This window comes from Loxodonta africana, chromosome 9 (assembly GCF_030014295.1).
Source record: "Loxodonta africana isolate mLoxAfr1 chromosome 9, mLoxAfr1.hap2, whole genome shotgun sequence".
Lineage (NCBI taxonomy): Eukaryota > Metazoa > Chordata > Mammalia > Proboscidea > Elephantidae > Loxodonta > Loxodonta africana.
In genome coordinates this window covers 81,736,115-81,751,258 of record NC_087350.1, presented here as the reverse complement: position 1 = coordinate 81,751,258, position 15,144 = coordinate 81,736,115, and the positions used below count along the sequence as shown (strand labels likewise).

Here is a 15,144-nt window from a genome sequence, read left to right as displayed (position 1 = left end):
ACATGATTCTGTCAAAACTCAACCACAAAAAGACAAACAACCCAATCAAAAAGTGGGCAAAGGATATGAACACACATTTCACTAAAGAAGAGATTCAGGCAGCCAACAGATACATGAGAAAATGCTCACGATCATTAGCCATTAGAGAAATACAAATTAAAACTACGATGAGATTCCATCTCACACCAACAAGGCTGGCATTAATCCAAAAAACACCAAATAATAAATGTTGGAGAGGCTGCGGAGAGATTGGAACTCTTATACACTGCTGGTGGGAATGTAAAATGGTACAACCACTTTGGAAATCTATCTGGCGTTATCTTAAACAGTTAGAAATACAACTACCATACAACCCAGAAATCCCACTCCTCGGAATATACCCTAGAGATACAAGAGCCTTCACACAAACAGATATATGCACACCCATGTTTATTGTAGCTCTGTTTACAATAGCAAAAAGTTGGAAGCAACCAAGGTGTCCATCAACGGATGAATGGGTAAATAAATTGTGGTGTATTCACACAATGGAATACTACGCATCGATAAAGAACAGTGACGAATCTGTGAAACATTTCATAACATGGAGGAACCTGGAAGGCATTATGCTGAGTGAAATTAGTCAGAGGCAAAAGGACAAATATTGTATAAGACCACTATTATAAGATCTTGAGAAATAGTAAACCTGAGAAGAACACATACTTTTGTGGTTACGAGCAGGGGAGGGAGGGAGGATGGGAGAGGGTTTTTTATTGAATAATCAGTAGATAAGAACTGCTTTAGGTGAAGGGAAAGACAACACTCAATACATGGAAGGTGAGGTCAATTGGACTGGACCAAAAACAAAGAAGTTTCTGGGATAAAATGAATGCTGCAAAAGTCAGCGGAGCAGGGGTGGAGGTCTGGGGAACATGGTTTGCGGGGACTTCTAAGTCAATTGGCAAAATAATTCTATTATGAAATCATTCTGCATCCCACTTTGAAATGTGGCGTCTGGGGTCTTAAATGCTAACAAGCGGCTATCTAAGATGCATCAATTGGTCTCAACCCACCTGGAGCAAAGGAAAATGAAGAACACCGAGGCCACACGACAACTAAGAGCCCAAGAGACAGAAAGGGCCACATGAACCAGAAATCTACATCACCCTGAGACCAGAAGAACTAGTTGGTGCCCGGCCACAGCCGATGACTGCCCTGACAGGGAGCACAGCAGAGGACCCCTGAGGGAGCAGGAGATCAGTGGGATGCAGATCCCAAATTCTCATAAAAAGACCAAACTTAATGGTCTGACTGAGACTAGAGGAATCCCGGCGGCCATGGTCCCCAGACCTTCTGTTGGCAGAGGACAGGAACCATCCCCGAAGACAACTCATCAGACATGAAAGGGACTGGTCAGCGGGTGGGAGAGAGACGCTGATGAAGAGTGAGCTAATTATATCAGGTGGACACTTGAGATTGTGTTGGCAACTCTTGTCTGGAGGGGGGATGGGAGGATAGAGAGAGAGGGAAGCCGGCAAAATTCTCACGAAAGGAGAGACTGAAAGGGCTGACTCAAGAGGGGGAGAGCAAGTGGGAGTACGGAGTAAGATGTATGTAAACTTACATGTGACAGACTGATTGGATTTGTAAACGTTCACTTGAAGCTTAATAAAAGTTAATTAAAAAAAAAAAAAAGAAGTGGTTTTTCTTCTGTGCCGTGATCCTCATTGCAGTAGAGCGGAAAATAACATAATTGGTACATACAAATTAGAGTTGGTCTGCACATGAACAAAGAAAAATGTAAATATATTTTCACAAAGTCTTAACCTTTATTGTTCATTTTTGTCAGAATAGAAAAATAAAATTTAATAGTCACATTCTTAGTTATAGGTGATTTAGCACAACCATCTTAATCTTAAAGAGTGGCTGTTCCCTAGTCAATCACTCAGGAAAGCCCCATCTTGATGCACATTCTGTCTGGACAGTTTTGTGATGAAACTGATGTGTGAGAACCATTGTGCAAGTCTATGTTTACAAACAGTCATTTCTTCATGGATTATCTTTGTGCACAGAACCACTGGATACACCACTTCCTCCCACCATCACTGGGTGAAGCATTTCTGACTTAATAGTTTCTTCACAGCCACTTTGACATCTTTGTTTCTGAGGCTGTAGATAATGGGGTTGAGCATGGGAGTCAGCACCCCATAGAAAAGGGAGATGAGCTTGTCTGAAACATCCTGCTTGTCTGCTTCCAGAGGGTCCTTTGATTTGGGCTTTGCATACATAAAAAGAATAGTCCCATAGAAAATGACCACCACAGTGAGGTGGGCAGAGCAGGTAGAGAAGGTCTTTCGCCTCCCCTCAGCTGAGGGGATTCTTAGGATGGTGGTGAGTATGAAGATGTAGGAGACAAAGATGAACAGTACTGGAACCCCCAGGAAGATCACATTGGCCACCTCCATGCTGATCACGTTAATGGAGATGTCAGCACAGGCCAACTTTAGAACGGCCAGGATCTCACAGGTGAAGTGATTGATGACATTGTCCCCACAGAAGGGTAATTGTACTGCAAGAGAAGTCTGCACCAAAGAGTTTGTTCCACCAGCTACCCAGGAGCCAGCAGCCATGGGCACATAGCCAGCCTTGCTCATGATCACAGAGTACCTAAGGGAGTTGCAGATGGCCACGTAGCGATCAAACGCCATCATGCCCAGAAGCACACATTCTGTAGCTCCCATGGCAAAAGAGAGAAACATCTGCACAGCACAGCCTGAGAAAAAGATGGTTTTCCTGGGAGTCAGGAAACCATCAAGGACTAGAGGGATGGAAGAGGTCGTGTAGCAGATGTCCAGAAAGGAGAGGTTCCCCAGGAAGAAATACATGGGTGTGTGCAGGTGGAAGTCAAACACAGTCACCAGGATGAGAACCCCATTCCCTAATAGGATCACCAGGTACATCAATGAGATGAGCACAAAGAAAGTTTTCTCAAGCGTTGGCTGATCTGACAGCCCCAGCAAGACAAACTCTGTCACAGCAGACTGGTTGGTCACTTCCATTTTAAATTCTCTCCTTCGCCTTCAGGAAAACTGAGGATAGCAAACACTTGTTCACACGGGTTAGTATTTGGGGATCACACTGAGATGCTTCTAGAACTTATCTTTTAAATTTACTGTCTGAGATGCCCCCTTGTAATACCAGCATCTAAAGAATAAAATTAACTGTCTGCTGCAATTACCTTTAAAGTCAAGATGTGTATCAGGTCAAAAGCAGGAGGCGCAGACCTGGAAATCCAATCAAATCATGTATATGAAAGAATTCTAGCCAGATCGATAATATTAATAAAATACCTGAAGAGATGAATGGGTAGGATGGGTCTACATGGGGACCGTTAATGGAGAACCCTGATAGTGTACTGCTTGATTTCAGCAATTACCAGTCAAGTGAGCTCCTCTGGCCATCATTCCCTGTCTCTGTGGTGTCCTTGGGGGCTTCAGACTCTCATACTCAATGACGTTGGCCACTGACATCATCCTGCTCACTGTGTTTGCATAACTTTCTTATACTAATTTGGCTCTACATGGAGTCCTACAAGGAGAGAAAGTGATGAGTAGAGGCCAGGAAAACTCAGGTCTGTCTGACATTCATACTTGTTACTTGATGCTTGATTTATACTTCACTTCTCATGAGTTTGGTTGGTGTGAGACAATGTTCCTCCTTTGTTGTGCTGTCAATAAGGAGTTTCTGGCCAATAGACCATGGAGACCCCAACAGGAGCACTTCCATATCCCCCTCTCTAACCATAACTTTGTCCTGCAGTTTTCTCAGTCTGCTCCAGAGACTTGGATTGGGGAAACAAGCCAAGGATAAACATCCCTCATGCCTCCCAGGGTAGACATCCATGCTGCTGTGACCAGGGTCTGTATTTTTGGAACTGTTTTGTAAGTCACAGCCCCTAACTGAGACCCTTCTATATCTGAGTTGACCAGTAAAGCCACCTGGGTACTATAGTAGCATTTTCTTCAAAGAAGAACAGACAACTCAGCGGGGGCAGGGTGGGAGGTGTTGGTCAGAGGAGGCACTGGGCATAGAATGTACTGCATTGGCTGTAGATCTCTGGATCTAGTAAAAAATAGTACATTAGAGAAAACCTCAGCCTGGACTTCTGATGTTAAAGATAAGGAAACTGAAGCTCAGATTGGTCCACAGGCAGTGAGAACAGGGCTAGGAGTAGAGCCCTGTCTCCTCACCTTCTCCCTAGGGCTTCTTCCCTTGTTCTTCCTCCTCTATTTGTTATATATTCTTGCTCCTCTATTTGTGCCAGAGCAGGTCTACTGAAGAGGAAAAGACAGATTATGAAGTCTTGGTCATTCTCCCTCTCCTGAGGACACTCATGAAAAATAGAGGTATCATACCTCCCTATAAGATATCTGCCTCATAGCATGGACTGGGGTGTGGGGTGTGGGTTGGGAAGGCTGGAAACAGTGCGTCTGACCTTGACAAATTTCATCTGTGAGTATTACACTGCTGCTGGTTGGGGAAGATTAAGTGGGAGGAAGCAGGCATAGTTTGAAGCTATTCTTGTGCAATTTTCAGAGGGATTAGCTCTGGGCATCAAGAATATTTGGGGAAAAAATATTTATTTTTAGAGATATTAGTACTATAGACTGGAAAATATTACACTTGGCAGGAATGTTATAAAGTAACTGGTCTTGCCTCCTTCCTATCATTGTATGAATATTCTGTGAAACACAGCTTTCCCATTTCAGTTTAGCACACCTTGAGTTGTGTGGCGCTCACACCTCCCATTCCTTTGTCAGACAGCTTGGTTGTTAGGAAGTTTTACCTTATGTTGAGTAGAAACTTCTTTCTTCTACTGTTCCTCCCTCTCCCTGCACTGGTCTAGGTTCCCAGAACAGGCCTGCTCCCTTTTGCCTATGAAAGCCCTTCAGAGACCTGTGTGACAAGGTCCTCACTCAAACCCTCTTTTCTCTTCTCCCCACCTACTTGAAGAAAGTTTGGTCATGGAAAGAACCCAGTCTACATCTAGTGAGGAGACTGGGAATGGACATTCACCAGGAGAGGAGGTTTATGGCCAGAGAATGCTAGAAGGCCTCTGGGTTTCGGAGGTGGTTTTTTCAACTGCCCACCTTGACCATCCTGATCTAGCCCTATCTGTTGGATCTATGCCTAGAAGAAGGAGGCAAATTCTGTTTAGCCATCTTGAATATAAACATTCTCTTCAAATCTCACAGCAAAGTAAAGAAATATTTGGCATTGTCCATAGCTGAAGAGTCTCTAGCTGCTCACTTTTCTAGCCTTCTCCACACCTGCTCTTTGTGCCCAGTGGGGTAACAAGAGGAAGGATTGTTTACGATGCTGCTGCCTGCCAGTCCTGTCAGTCTGCCCAGCATGCTTGCCCAAGGCAGGAACACTTGACTCTGTCCCCTCCCAGCTCTCCAGAGGTTCTATCAAGGAGCCATGGGGCAATTTAAAGCTCTGGTTGTTTAGGGGCCAGTTTTAATCCCAGAAGCAATTTAAAGTTTGCTAAGAGACAAAAAAAATTTTTTTTAAGAGACAGTCCTCACAGGGGTTAGGGCCTGTGTCCCACAAACCCAATTAGACAAGTTGCGACCTCTCTCTGTAAATATTAACTCTTATTACAAAGAAATGTTCCTCAGAAACTCCCCGTGCTCTCTTTGTTGAACTTTGTGGAAGTAGAAGCACTAACTAGGTCTGATTGTGCTTTGACCACAATGTTATATCTGTCTGAGGGGGTGCTACTACCTGTCTTTGCACAATTAAGTGTCACAATGAGAGGGCAAAAGCTTACCTTGACCCAGACACACTGGTCACCACGTGTTCCAGAGTAGGTGGCCCTTACTACAGTCCCTTAGCACTAGTTTAAAGTATACTAGTATTTATATATATTTTTTATATGTTATATATATTATATATATATTTATAGCTGAATAATATTTCATTTTTTTTATTAACTTTTATTGAGCTTCAAGTGAACATTTACAAATGAAGTCAGTCTGTCACATATAAGTTAATATACATCTTACTCCTTACTCCCACTTGCTCTCCCCCTAATGAGTCAGCCCTTCCAGTCTCTCCTTTGGTGAAAACTTTGGCAGCCTCCAACTCTCTCTATCCTCCCATCCCCCCTCCAGACAGGAGATGCCAACACAGTCTTAAGTGTCCACCTGATATTATTAGCTCACTCTTCATCAGCATCTCTCTCCCACCCACTGTCCAGTCCCTTTCATGTCTGATGAATTGTCTTCGGGGATGGTTCCCATCCTGTGCCAACAGAAGGTTTGGGGACCATGACCGCCGGGATTCCTCTAGTCACATCCAATAATATTTCATTTTATGTATACCGCAATATGTTTATCCATTCATCCACTGATGGATATTTAGACTGTTTCCACCTTCTGGCTGTTGTGAATAGTGCTGCTATGAATGTATGTGTACATATATTTGAGTACCAATTTTCAACTTTGGGTATATACCCAGGCATTTGTCTCTTTATTATTGAGTTTTAATAGTGTTTTTGTTTTGTTTAATTCTGGATACTAGACCCTTATCAGATATGTGATTTACAAATATTTTGTCTGTGGCTATCTTTTCATGTTCTTGATAATGTTCTTTGAAGACCAAAAGTTTTAATTTTGATGAAGTCCAATTTATCTATTTTTTTCTTTGGTTGAATGTGCTTTGTTGTCATGTCTAAGAAACCATTGCCTAATCAAAGATTAGGAGCCCTGATAGTACAACGGTTAAGTGCTTGGCTGCTAAGTGAAAGGTTGGCAGTTCGAACTTACCCAGCGGCTCCAGGGGAGAAAGACCTAGTGATCTGCTTCCGTAAAAGATTATAGTCAAGAAAACATTGTATAGAGAAGGTCTATTCTGTCACATGGGGTCACTATGAGTTCAAATTAACTCTGTGGCACCTAGCAACAACAATCAAGTATCATAAAGAGTTACTTCTGTATTTTCTTCTAAGAGTTTTATTGTTTTGGCTCTTACTTTTGAACTATTTGGGGTTAATTTTTGTATATGGTGTGATGTAGAGGTCCAATTTCATTCTTTTACACGTGGCCATTATAATTTAAATCAAGACACTTCTAGAAGAGTTTTCGTAGTTTTTATAGACTGGCACTTTTCTGCAGTAAACTAGAAAGGGGTAGTTTTCTAATCAGGGCTAAAAATTTCTTTAATAATTTTTTAGGCTGTCATTTTAACATAGCTAAAAGTCAGTGTCTCAGTTATCTAGTGCAGCTGCTATAACAAAAATACCACAAGTGGATGGCTTTAACAAAGAGAAATTTATTCTCTCACAATTTAGGAGAAATTTATTCTCTCACAATTTAGGAGAAATTTATTCTCTCACAATCTTCCCCTGGACTAGGAGCTTCTCTGCACAGGAACCCTGGGTCCAAAGAATGTGCTATGCTCCTAGTGCTTCTTTCTTGGTGGTATTAGGTCCCCCTGTCTCTCTGCTTGCTTCTCTCTTTTATATCTCAAAAGAGATTGGCTTAACAAGGAAGTTTCCGGGATAAACTGAATGCTTCAAAGGTCAGTGGAGCAAGGGTGGGGGTTTGGGGACTATGGCTTAAGGGGACTTCTAAATCAATTGGCATAATAAATTCTATTATGAAAACATTCTGCATCCCACTTTGAACTGTGGCGTCTGGGGTCTTAAATGCTAACAAGCAGCCATCTAAGATGCATCAATTGGTCTCAACCCACCTGGATCAAAGGAGAATGAAGAACACCAAGGTCACACAATAGCTATGAGCCTGAGACAGAAAGGGCCACATGAACTAGAGACTTACATCATCCTGAGGGCAGAAGAACTAGACGGTGCCTGGCCACAACCGATGACTGCCCTGACAGGGAGCAGAACAGAGAACCCCTGAGGGAGCAGGAGAACAGTGGATGCAGACCCCAAATTCTCACAAAAAGACCAGACTTAATGGTCTGACTGAGACTAGAAGAATCCTGGTGGTCATGGTCCCCAAACCTTCTGTTGGCCCAGAACAGAAACCATTCCCAAAGACTACTCATCAGACATGGAAGGGACTGGACAATGGGTTGGAGAGAGATGCTGATGAAGAGTGAGCTACTTGTATCAGGTGGACACTTGAGACTGTGTTGGCATCTCCTGTCTGGAGGGCAGATGGGAGGGTAGAGAGGGTTAGAAACTGGCAAAATGGTCATGAAAAGAGAGACTGGAAGGAGGGAGTGGCCTGACTCATTAGGGGGAGAGTAAATGGGAGTATGTAGTAAGGTGTATATAAGCTTATATGTGACAGAGTGACTTGATTTGTAAACTTTCACTTAAAGCACAATAAAAATTATTAAAAAAAAAAGAAAGATTGGCTTAAGACACAAGCTAACTTTGTAGATTGAGTCCTGCCTCATTAACTTAACTGCCACTAATCCTACCTCATCAACATTGCAGAGGTAGGATTTACAAAACATAGGAAAATCACATCAGATGACAAAATGGTAGACAATCACCCAATGTTGGGAATCATAGACTAGCCAGTTTGACACACATTTTTGGGGGACACGATTCAATCTGTGACAGTCAGTCTCTCAATAGTTAACCAGGAAGAGATTTGATTTGATGTGTTTTTTAACCAGTAAGGGAAAGATGTTTTGTGTTATACCATGATCTGTTGCCAAAATAGTGCTGTATAATAAACATCTAAAATTCAGTGGCATGCAATAATAAATATTTGCTCATTCACCTCAGGGTTCAGCAGATCTTGGCTGATTCTGTTGGGTTTGGCTGGACTCACTCATACCTCAGTTGTTCACCTGGCTCATGCATGTATCTACCAGTTGGCTCTGCTCCATGTGTCTCTCTTTCTTCTCCTGGGTCCAGTGGGTTAGCTCGGCCATGTCCTTCACATGGTGCTGGCAGAGTACAAGAGTACACAAGTCCAACCCAGCAAAAGCCTTTCAGCCTTCTGATTGTGTCACACTCACTAACATCCCATTGGCTGGGAGCAAACCTCCATCCTCTACTGATGCTTATGTAATCTTCGTAAAGACTGAGGAAAAGAAGCCTGGAAGCCCCTAGGTTGGGGACTTATAGCCCACAGTCTACCTCTTGCCTAAGGCTAGAGACTGGCATATTTTGGGTTTTCTGTTAGGGAAAAGGTTCATCCATCTGACCCCTCACTTAGACCCTCTATAGCCACACATGACATACACGCCACATTTCTCTGGGCACGAGGGTGGGGTCAAGAGAAAGTTGAAACGTACTGGGAGAGAGACACCTGTATGTTTATGGAATGCCTGTGTGCTAATTACTTTTCTGTGATCTGCAGGTAAATATTACCTTGTACTCTAAGACTGCCCCAGGCCTGGGCACTCTTCCTTTTGGAGGTCCCACCCCACATCATGTCAAGATGCACCCACTTCCCACTTTAAGTGTAATTTTGTGGTAAATTTGAAATTATTTTTTCTACTTCTGTTATTCAAAATATTTGGCTTACAAGTGGCTCACTTAGTTTACAATTCTATGATTTCTCAACAGTAAAAATGACAACAGAAATTTTTGCAAAGTGAAAGTACTTAATCTACCAATGTATAACAGCTTATCAATTACTATGGCTTACATAATGTTTCCTTTTACTGGCATAAAAACAAACATTTATTAAGACTTTTTAGTTTTTATTTTATTTTTATAGTCAAGAGCCAACAGCTTCTAGGCCTAAAACATCTTTGAACGTCCTTGAACTCCACGGACCTGACAACTGGGCCCTCATGCCCAGTGGGTAAAATGGCCCTGTTTATTCTGTTTATGAGTAAATAACACTCACACAATAAAAATTAGAATCCACTGTAGACATGAAAAGTAAAGAAATTTAATTTGTCAATAGTTTTAAGGCCACAGTTTTTTCTTCGAACAAAAGGAATTCACTGAGTTACTTTCCTAGGGAGTCAGTGGTACATGAAACATCTAAGAAGGACACATAGGTTTGATACACACACCATTCACAAATCCGTGCTGAGATTGACTGTTGTCTTCTCTGTCAGGTTGGGTTTCCTCTAATGGGGAAGTTTTCTTGCAAGACACTTACTGGGGAATGCTCTTAAGATCAACACCTGTGGGGATGGGAAGGCAGCAGGTCAGGGCAGACGGAGAACTTGAATTGCCATGGGGATCTCTGGAGCTGGGATGGCCCTTTCGTAATATCCCCATTTGAGGTGAGGAGCACTAGGCCTTATATGACATTGACTAGTTATTGGATGCTGGCTGCCCCTGAGAAGGGGATGTAATCTTGGGTGAGGTTGAAGAGAGACTGAAGACCTGCAGAGAGACTCAGCTGAATGTTATCAGCCACCAACACTTCCAGCAGGTGGGGTAATGAGTGCTTCAGCCCTGGTAGGGTGGGGCTGGGGATCTGGGCAACACACCACAGCATCCACTACACATTCTTAACCAATACTTCTCAAAGTTTAACATGCTTATGAATCACCTTGGGATCTTAAAATGGAGATTCTGATTCAGTGGGTCTGGAATGAGACCCAAGATTCTGGATGTCTAATATACTCCCAGGTAATGCTGCTATTGCACCAGTCAACCAGGAGCTGACAGCCATGGGCACGTAGGCAGACTTCCTCATGATCACAGGGTACCTAAGGGGGTTGCAGACGGCCACATAGCGATCAAACGCCATCATGCCCAAAAGCACACACTCTGTGGCTCCCATGCAAAAGAGAGAAACATCTGCACAGCACAGCCTGAGAAAGAAATAGTTTCCCTTGGGGTCAGGAAACCATCCAAGACTAGGGGAACTGAGGAGTTTGTGTAGCAGATGTCCAAGAAGGAGAGGTTCCCCAGGAAGAAGTACATGGGTGTGTGCAGGCGGGAGTCAGACACAGTCACCAGGATGAGGACCCCATTGCCCGGTAGGATCACGGAGTACATCAGCAGGATGAGCACAAAGAAGGTTTTCTCCAGCTTTGGGTGGGCTGAGAGTCCCAGCAAGACAAACTCTGTCACAGCAGACTGGTTGGGAGATTCCATTTCAAACTCTCCCTTCCATCCCTAGGAATATCGAAGGCAGAAAATCCAGGTTTGGTTTTTGATGTTGTGCTTGGGTCAATACATAAGGACCATGCATTGATGTATGATGTCCCTAGAATTGTAAATAAATTTATTCTCTGGGATTCAACTAATAAAACCAAGTTATCTAAAAGCCAGATTGTGTATCACTTATAAGCATGAAGAGGAAACCTTGGAAATCTAATGAAACTTAATAAAATGAAATACATTTCTATCTAATCAATAATATCATTATTCTTAAATCAAAGGTGTATGTCTACATATATGGTGTGTCTCTAGCACTTTCTGAGAAAGCAGGTGCCTCTGAATAACTCTGTCTATATCATATAATTCGGGACCAAAGGCCATCACTGCTCAGTGTTCCTGACTTTCGAGGACATATGACCCATTACGCTGGATCTCTACCTGCTCACCAGCAAGTTTGTATTATAATTTGACCTCTCATGCACATAATCTGCATATTGAATTTCTGGAGCATATTGCATGGAGTTCCCACCAAAGTCTCTAGAAATCTGATCTGAAGAAGCAAGCTCATGTGTTTCCTCCTGTAAATACACCTGACTTGTCTGCATCTCTGTTGTCCTAGGATTTAGCCTGAGGAATAAAATCCTCCCTGATTGTTGGAGCCCATAATTCACATCCATAGCCTGGGTTAGGTAGGGACTTGAGGCACACTGACATCACCTTTGATGAGAAATGCCATCCAATGGCATTTGGAAGCTTTGAAGACATGATCATATATAAACCTAATCAACCTCTCAGAATATCCAGAGCCATACTACAGATCATCACGATTTTACTGCCAAAGAGATTTGGAACACCAGACATCATCAGACCCTGCTGGAGGGTGTCCCAAGTGGAGTGGAACTGGCTGTCTTACCTCCACCTTACCTCAGGGTGTCTACCTGAGTGCTGGCTAAAAATACAGATTTCTGGATACTACCTTTGCAGATTGTCTTGGGAATCTGTTTTTTGTTTGTTTGTTTTAAATAAGTGCTCCCTATGTACTTCTGATGTGCACCAGGCTTGGGAATCACTGACTTATTTCAACACATCTCTGTTTAAAGGTGGAGAAACTGAGGTCAGCAGAGAGATTTGTGAATTGTACATGGTCCTGGAGAAATTTGCATTTCTAACAAGTTCCCGGGCAATGTTAATGCTGCTGGTTAGGGACCAATTCTGAGAACCGCTAGTAGAGCAGTGGTTCTCAAAATTTGTTATACATAAGAATCACAGGAGAATCTTGTTAAAATACAGATTCTGATTCAGCATCTCTGGAATGGAAATGTAAATTCTCAGCAAATTCAACTGGTTTGAAGCCCTGCCCTGAAGAAGGGGTACTTTTTTCTAACTGATCTGCCAGTTAGAGGGAAACCTTTTGGAATCCACCCACCCACGTGCTGGCTGATTTTCTAATGGCACAGTAGTGAGATCAGTGCCAGCAGCAGCTGATGGGAGATCACCTGTCTAAGGTTACATGCCCTATTGGGGCAGAGCCAGCCCTTGAACTAAGTCCTCCTGGCTCCCAGGCTGGGCCTCTTCCCATCTCTCCACATCTGACCACATTCTCTGATCAAATTGACATGATCAAATCTACAATTGTGGGGTGGCGGGGCATTTCTGCTGAGGACTGGGCAGGTCCACCGAGCCTTGGTGGGTAGAGGTGCCCTATAAGGCAAGATGGGCAAGAGTACTAACTGCAGATAGCTCCTACAGCTATCATTCTGCTCAAGGCTGGGGAAGAGGGGAACTGGGGACAATTGAGAGCTATAATGAGACATTTCCAAACAGATGATCTCAGTTTACCAGCACTTAAAGGATGAAGAATTATTTATAGAGAAGAGCTCCTTTAGTATCATTGATTGCAGCATATGAGGCTTGGCAGGATCTTTGGATATTAAATCAATCCAGTCGCCACTGCTAATCTGCCAGTTATAGTCATCCTCTCTCCAATAAGTAATTTCTCAGCCTCTGTTTGAACATTTTTAGCAACTGGGCATCGGGGCCTCCAATGTCATTGGCAAGAAGCTGGGGTTATTAGAGTTCTTCAGGGACCTGAAATCTTTTTCTACCTTCTGCCTGCATTCACCGATCCTAGCTCTGCTTTACGTGTTCACACAAAACATGTCTGCTCCCTTGGCATGGTAGCAGCCTTCGGAGCTTTGGAAATAGTTGCATTTTTCTCACCCAGTTCTACCCCTCCCTGCACAGCTCCCTCATACACAGCCTCTTATGTTCCCTCCTAACTGGGGAAGAGCTGGCCAGAGAGGTCACCCAGCACTTACCTAGTGTGGAGTCCAGCCCAGCCTGAGTCTATTGCTTACAGGAAAGCAGGTCTGTGGAGTGGGGAGGCTACAGCTCACCTGGATCAGGAGAAGTGATAGCCTGTGGTGCCATCTGTCCATCTGGGGGCCACCTAGCCATGAACAAACAGGTCACACAGGCCATATTTCTCAGAGCTGCCCTGGCAGCACGTACTCTTTAACTGTTATCTAACTTACTGGTTCTTTTAAATGACACTCGGCGTAGAGGGCTCCAGAGCATGACCCTAGCTTGAGAAACTACAGCTGCTCACATGCCCTTGACTGACCTTGGGGCTCAGTGAGACAAGGAGATAAAGATAGGCACTCAAGGCTGAGGCTCAGCCAGGAGCCCCAGCCTGGAGGAGGCTGCATTCCAGGGTGGACTAGGAAGCCATTCTCAGGCAGTGGGTCCCACGCCCTCTCTTCTCTGTGCTCTACACTGTTCTCCAGAGGATCTCATCAAGACTTTCTCAGGAATTTAAGGGCCAGGTTGCCTGGGGCCAGGTTCTATCCCAGAAGCAATTTAAAGTTTGGTGAGATACTCAAAGAGTTTAGACTTCACACCATAGGTCCAATTAGACAATGTTGTGGAGATCTACCCAAAGCTCCCTCTCACTACAAGGAAATCTCAACTCAGAAAGTTTTCTGGCTTGAGGTAATCAGAGTTCTCCTGGGCTTGACCTCAACGATTGGTCTCAGGTGTCTCTGTTACTGCCCTTCAAAGAGCTAAGAAGGGAAGAAGGGCAGCAGGGCCTCAGCGACCGAGGTAGTCATTGGAAGTTTGGGATCAGACAGATTTGCTGACCACTCATACATTCCCTTCCCTCCACACAGTGACCCGGCTTGCTCACTCTCAGTGCTACTACCACTCTGAACAATTTCTATGCTATTAAAAATTGCCAGGGACCAAAGAGTGGAGGCAGAAATAGAGACATGATGGTTGGAAATGGGTCTTTGCCTTTTCAGACCCAGCAGAGTGGAAATATCTATAGACTGAGGCATGACTGAAAGTGCCACAAAGTTGTCCAGGAGGCTGGTACAGGAGGATCCTGAAGTGTGCAGAACCAGGCCAGGGTCAACATAACGGGATGGAGAAAAGAGTGGCCCTGGGAGATATTTAGGAGGATGAAATGATAGGATATAGAGACAAATCTGGGGTGGGAAATGAAGGGTAGAGAAGAGTCAACAATAGCCAAGATACCAAATCTTGAGAGCTGGAAGAAAGACAGGAAGGAAGTAAGGAGTAGCTGGGCTGGTGTTCGGAGGGTGAGGCTTCAGGGTTGTTTCTGACATTTCAAAACACAGTTTCTGAACATCCATTGTACCCAGTTCGTTACTGGAAATAAAGATATGATTAAAAAATGGTTTTTGTAATTGAGAAGTGAATGGATTTGTTGTATTTGAGATAACAGTGAAACATTAACGGTAATAAGAATCATCATTTATTTACAACTGCTTTACAAATTCTGTCTTATTTAATGCTTCCATCAGTCCTATGAGGTAGGTATGCTGATGCTTGCATGTGAGTAGGTGGAGGGACCCTCGTTTGTTAGGCTACAGTGCCCTGCATTTACTATGTTTAGCATCTTTGGCCTTTGCCCCCTAAATGCCAGGAGTCTCCACACCTATCATGCTCAGATTTCCTCAAGGGTTAGGAGATGTCATGCTGTTCATGGGGGAACAATGGCACAGTCAGCTTTCATGGCTGAAAAGACAGTGGAATGTCAATCACGATTGAGTGGCTACTGTTGCCTGTCTATGGCAGGGCTC

General features: G+C 43.6%; 1 protein-coding gene across 1 annotated transcript; it reads right to left on the bottom strand.

The window, feature by feature from the left end:
• Positions 1–1,775: 1,775 nt before the first annotated feature.
• On the bottom strand, positions 1,776–3,035 carry LOC100657135 (olfactory receptor 13C7-like). The gene has a single exon (XM_003407870.3). The coding sequence runs from the start codon at positions 3,033–3,035 to the stop codon at positions 2,079–2,081; it is 957 nt and encodes a 318-aa protein (XP_003407918.3). The 3' UTR covers positions 1,776–2,078.
• Between the last annotated feature and the right edge of the window lie 12,109 nt (positions 3,036–15,144).